The sequence below is a fragment of the Drosophila biarmipes genome, chromosome 3R (genome assembly GCF_025231255.1).
Source record: "Drosophila biarmipes strain raj3 chromosome 3R, RU_DBia_V1.1, whole genome shotgun sequence".
Lineage (NCBI taxonomy): Eukaryota > Metazoa > Arthropoda > Insecta > Diptera > Drosophilidae > Drosophila > Drosophila biarmipes.
Genome location: NC_066616.1, coordinates 24,770,189 through 24,776,188, shown reverse-complemented (window position 1 = coordinate 24,776,188; position 6,000 = coordinate 24,770,189). Strand labels below are relative to the sequence as shown.

The 6,000-nt window shown below is 41.6% G+C and overlaps 1 protein-coding gene across 1 annotated transcript in view; it reads right to left on the bottom strand.

Moving 5' to 3' along the window:
- Positions 1 to 249: 249 nt before the first annotated feature.
- The window catches only part of LOC108024795 (fatty acyl-CoA reductase wat), a 30,161-nt gene continuing 24,410 nt past the window's right edge, over positions 250 to 6,000 (bottom strand). The window contains exons 3-10 of the mRNA XM_017094913.3: positions 3,703 to 3,777; positions 3,506 to 3,618; positions 3,187 to 3,435; positions 1,851 to 2,106; positions 1,293 to 1,485; positions 994 to 1,233; positions 674 to 931; positions 250 to 616 (exon numbers count right to left, since the gene is read on the bottom strand). Coding sequence (XP_016950402.1) covers positions 529 to 616; positions 674 to 931; positions 994 to 1,233; positions 1,293 to 1,485; positions 1,851 to 2,106; positions 3,187 to 3,435; positions 3,506 to 3,618; positions 3,703 to 3,777 — 1,472 coding nt within the window. The 3' untranslated portion in view covers positions 250 to 528. The remainder of the gene's footprint in view (positions 617 to 673; positions 932 to 993; positions 1,234 to 1,292; positions 1,486 to 1,850; positions 2,107 to 3,186; positions 3,436 to 3,505; positions 3,619 to 3,702; positions 3,778 to 6,000) is intronic.

Genomic DNA, 6,000 nt, shown 5'->3' with positions numbered 1-6,000 from the left:
TTGCTCGCAGTAATAAAATGAAATTCGTTTCAGAGTCAATTAAAGATTTTCTTGTCCTACTTTAAAATTGAAAAATATATTCTTGTTAACCTATCAAGTATACGACCTGTTGAGCAATTTTACTGTTTGTTTTCAGCAAATACTGTTGGTTTAAAATGTAATAAGAAAAATAATATTTGCTAAAGTAATATTTTGCCTCTCAAACTCAATGCACCCAAGTGTTTATAGAAAAAGAGAACAAGTGAATAATTCCCAAACAAAATGTGAAGCAGTTTTTATTGTACTTGTATTCGATCATCTACATCCACATTACGCCAACAACTTTAGCAAATTTACATTTAGAGACGTACGAACTAAGCTATACAAGATTCGGATAAAGCGTTTCAAACATATGACTATGGGCGTATGGATATGTTACGACTATAACTAACAACTATTTCGGAAACGGAAATGTTAGAGTTTGCGCCGAAAGTTTTGAGGAGTAAAGATATGCCCTAAACAGATTACGAAAGATTAAGTAAACAGGTCCTATAAAAAGAGATTGACAAGGGTATAGAGCGCCCAGGCAGCTAACGCGTAGAAAACAGCCAGCGTCGTGTAATGCAGGACCTTCAATCTGAAATGGGAAATATTTAAGTAACAAAAACGAATTGAGGGGCTGGAAAATGCCTACCTCTCGTAGCGCTTGATGGACTCGGGAATATTACTGGGATCGTCCTTGACCACATACAGACGCAATCCGTAGAGACTGACGCGGAACAGGTTGGTCCAGTCCAGATCGCGCATATCGAAGGCAAAGAGTCGCTTATCCCGATCATCTAGTTTCTCAGTAAGTTTCCTCACATTATCGTTGTCGAAGCGGAATTCGTTTGAACTGAAGTACTTGAGGACATTGCTCAGTTTGTGGATCTTGCGGTAGATCTTCATCATTCTGAGGAAGAAGCAAAAATACTTTAGAGATTCTCTCCAGTATAATCAATAAAGAAAACCCACCTGGGCTTCTTGCCAATTATCACCATGATGGCGTCCATAACCAGGGCGGGCAATGTGTGGTAGAAGAAGCACAGGATGTGGTACTGCCACATGTGCGGCACAATGGTGAAGCGCGGATACCAAATGGACTTCCGCATCGGAATGTCACAGCCGTACTCAAAGCCATCCTCCATGTAGCGCCTCCAGGTGACCATGTTCTCAGCATCCGGGACATAATTGTAAATCGGCGGAGTCTCATATCTGCAAGGGGAATGCAATTATATATTTATATTAAAAATTATTGATTTATTTTTACTCACTTGTTCCGCGCTATATCCCAGGCACTGGCCAAAAGTGCATTGACACACATGTCAACCGGCACAATGTGCGCCTTATTGTCCATGTCACCCGTGAAAACACGTAGGACTCCGGATCCAATTCCCACGATGACTCCACAGGGACCGTACATGTTGTCGATCCAGCCAGTGACCGGTTCGCGGTAGGTGGTGATCACTGTAAACAGTTAAACATATTTCTGAATGCAAAATAATAACCAATATAAAACATATTCTTAAATTAAATTTAGCAAACTCATTTTGCACTCTCCATAACCGGTTTTTAGCTAACCAGCAATCCATTAAAATATTTTACCTAAAACGCCAGTGGCCTAATGAATGATTTTATTACAAAACAATGACTGCAAAAAGCTAAGCAAAATTATTATTTAATTTTAGCTTAACAAACTTGTTGCACAATGAACGAATTAATTGCTTGGGCAAAGTCAGATTTTAATAATTCTGTTATTAAATGTATATATATAGGGATTTTCAGTTGAGATATCTTGGTAAGTGCACAGATAACTCTAAGATGGGACTCACCAATGCCGGGTCTGAAGATGGTGACTGGCAGGTTTTGGGCGCTCTGTTGTACTACATTTTCGGCCAGGACTTTGGTAAAGGTATAAGTGTTCGGATACCCCTTGATGATGGTCGGCGTCAGGGTGTTAAGGGTGTGCTCATCGAGGCACTCGCTCAGCTTAAAGGCATTCTCGCCTGTCATTGTGCCGCTGTAAAACTTCTCCTGGATGTGACGCATGTTGCAGTGCGCAAATGCTGTGGAGACATGGACAAGGGCCTAGAAAAAGTTGTAAAACATTTAAAAACTTTTAAATACATTTCTTTTTTTAATATATTAATCCAAATTTATTAGTTTCTAACAGGGATAAAACATGATATGGGCTAAAATTTTGACTATTTTTTAACAAAACTATGGTAAACTCGGTACCTATTCTAAAAGCCTTTGGAAATTCTGAAAAATCGAACATGAAAATGGGCTACAATTTCGAATCTCGCAAAACAGAAATATTTTTTAATGGAGATTATTAGAGAATTCAACGACAAACTCATAAAGGTATCCCACGTCTAAATCGAGATCCAAATACCAAAGTTATGAAATTTAGAAGTACGTTTTTGGGTACCTCTTCTGAAAATCATTGGAAATTATGAAAAATCGGACATGAAAATGGGCTAAAATTTCGACTCTCGCTAATCAGAAATATTTTAATGCATATTATTAGAGAATTCAACCACAAACTCGTAAATGTATCCCACGTCTAAATCGAGATCCAAATACCAAAGTTATGAAATTTAGAAGTACGTTTTTGGGTACCTCTTCTGAAAACCATTGGAAATTATGAAAAATCGGACATGATAATGGGCTAAAATTTTGAGTCTCGCAAAACAGAAATATTTTAATGCATATTATTAGAGAATACAACCACAAACTCATAAAGGTATTCCACGTCTAAATCGAGATCCAAATACCAAAGTTATGAAATTTAGAAGTACGTTTTTGGGTACCTCTTCTGAAAACCATTGGAAATTCTGAAAAATCGGACATGAAAATGGGCTAAAATTTCGACTTCCACTAAATATAAATGTTTTAATGGAGATTATTGGAGAATTCAACCACAAACTCATAGAGGTATACCACGGTATCCAATTAGCTGAGTTATAAAATTTATAAGTACGTTTTTGGGTACCTATTTGGAATATCTTTAAGTGTCGACCCTCTCTTAAAAGAACTATTTTAATGCAGATTATTAAAGAATTCAACCATAAACTCTTTCTTTTTTATCCTATATCATTTTTTTTTTTTTTTGAAAAGTGTAGATTACTTGATAGAATACTATACTTAAGTAACCTAAAAACTCACCTTCAAGTTAACAATTTCTTTGGCCAGCTTTATGATTTCCTTGGTTCCATGCACATTGATGGCAATGGCCATTTTGAGTTTCTCATCAAAGCGCACTGTGGCCGCGCTGTGCAGGACGATGTTGACGTTCTCGAGGATCGTCTCGCGCTCGTCGGGAGTGATTCCCAGGCCGGGCAGCGAGCAATCGCCACTGATGATGGTGATCTGGCACCGGTACTTTGGATTCACCTGCTTCATCTTGGCAAAGACCTGGGAAAAACAAAAAATCAATTAGTCAGTGGTCAGGGAATACAATTACCAAGCCTCCACTATCACTTACCGGATCATTAAACAGATCCTCAATGCGGGCGAAGGCATCCTTGCCCTTCTTGGTGCGTATCAGCAAATAGATTTGTCCCACCTCCGTGACGCGCAACAATTTCTCAATGATAACTGGGGACACAAGACGCGCGATGAGATGGGGTAAATAAGTGGTTGCGAATTCCAGTCACGTACTGGGAGTCGAGTGGAACTTACTTTTGCCAAAGAATCCTGTGCCGCCAGTGAGGAAGACGCCCTTGTCCTTGTAGAACATTTGCATGGGCGACTCGTCTGCGGGAAGAGATCAATGCAAACAGTCATTAAACAATTAGCCAATTTGATGCGCATCATTGGCGGTGGGCTCGGCAGGGCCCATCCGCCCATCCAAGAACCATCTGTTTGCATCTGCCAACTTCACTTCAGTTCGGTTTGGTTTGTTTGCCACCAACTTGAAGCCCCGTCACGAATTTAAATGCGCATCAAATGCCACTTGAATTGCGCATAATTCACGCCACACACAGATACTGCCGGCACCCATACAATCGCAGCGGCAGACAGACCCACAAACACTCAGCATAGTTGGCAGGGCACGAGGTTAGCTCCTGGCTGCATTTTTGCCAAAGTGCCAAAACGGCAACAACACTTGACGTTTCACCGCCGCCTGCCAATGGGTCTAGAGCCAACCGCCTCCCCCCAGGAAGCCTCCGCCCATTCCATGCCACCTCCCACCACCCCCTGTGGAGGCCATCCATCTCTGCCCACATTGTTGTTTGCGGCATCGGTTGCCGTTGCCTGCCACTTGCTGGGCCACTCATAAATATTTGCAAGTTAGCAGCTCGTCGAGCCATTCATCTATTGTCTAAAACGCACACACGCCTAAAATACTCGCACACGCACAGTTGCATATGCTACACGTGTACTTGCAACTGAACTGGCAGAAAAAAATTGTTTAAAATAATTTTGAAAAAAATTGTCTACAAAAAACGTTTAAAATTCCGGTATCATTTACCTATTCCAACTAAAAAGGTATAGCTAAACCAAAAAAGGACTATTTGGCATGTTTTGAGGATGAGGAAAACGTTGGCATAGGTATATTTTATCGGATTTAGGAACTATAAAAATATTTAACTTAAGGAAACAATATATTTATTTTATTTATTAGATAAAAAAAATATTTCATTTTTCACACTTTATTAACACAAGTAATAGGTCTGCGCTAATTAAAACTCAATAAATTATCAAAACTATAAAGTCTTAGCTAGCTGATAATTGGAAAATCAACTAAGTGTAAATATTTAACTAATATATTTCAATATCTTATTTATTAAATTTATGTTTACTATTACAAACTATCGTCTATCAATTTTTTTCAGTGGCACTCCGCATTCCTCAATTGAATGGCATTTCATCTTGAGCTGGCCCGCTTCGCCTTAGCCTTCATCTGGAGCTGCCTAATTGCCAATCGTCGGCGTAAATCACTGTCAGCCGGCGAACGGGGGCCCAAGCACACACAATGGGATATCCAGCCGACACCCTTGCACAATTGCCACTTGATAATTGCATAATAAATGCAACATTGCCGAGGAGGATGTGTCTCCGGCGGCGGTCCTTCGCATCCCTTCCTCGAGGCCGAGGCATAACAAACACATTCATACAAATACAACTTGACACCTCCAGCAGCTCCTGTTCGACGGCAAGCCACGGCTATGCCAGCCACCTCGCAGAGCCACCCAACCAGCCAGCCAGCCAGCCAGCCAGCCACCCACTCCTTGGAGCACATTCCTGGCCCGAGGCCGCACTCAACCACAAGCACTTGGGTTGGCTCACTCAAATGTTTTGTTTACCTATGCTAATTGGCTTAAATGCAACTCAAGCGCGCTTTGCATCGCCTCGCGCGCGCTCGCTGCCCCCGGAAAACCTTAAACTGAAAATGTGAAAGGCACCCAAACCCGCCCCCCGGAAAATCCCCCTGCAAAGGCCCCTTCCAAAACCCAGCAGTAAGACAGCACTCAACCATCATTGTTCCGTGGACGCGGCGAAATTGAGCCTCACTTGGAGTGACTCGAGTGGGAGTTGGAGTGCGGCGTTTAAAGCTTTTCGAGCGCTTTGGGGCATTTGTACAACGCTAACTCCAACACCAGCAGTAACAGCTAAGCCCCCCTGCCCACCCACACCCATGGCCTCAGCATCAACACCAGAAACAACAACATCAGAGGGGGGGCTTGGGTTCCCCCCACGTTGAGTGAATTGTCAACAATTGTTGTTGGCTCTTCGGATTCTGTGGGCGGCAGACAAAAGTCTGTCACATAATTTGTCAATTTCAACAAATTTTTGTTTTTAAACCCCACCAAAGCCCCCCTTTTGTCCCCCTCTGCACTTTCCCTTAGGCAGTCATCCCCCGCTAATGTAATATTTCACATAAATGCCTTTTATTTTTCCTGGTTTGTGGCCGGGGTTTTTGCGTTGTTCGGTACTTGATCTTGGTTGGTATTTTTTGTTTGCTTTATTATTTGT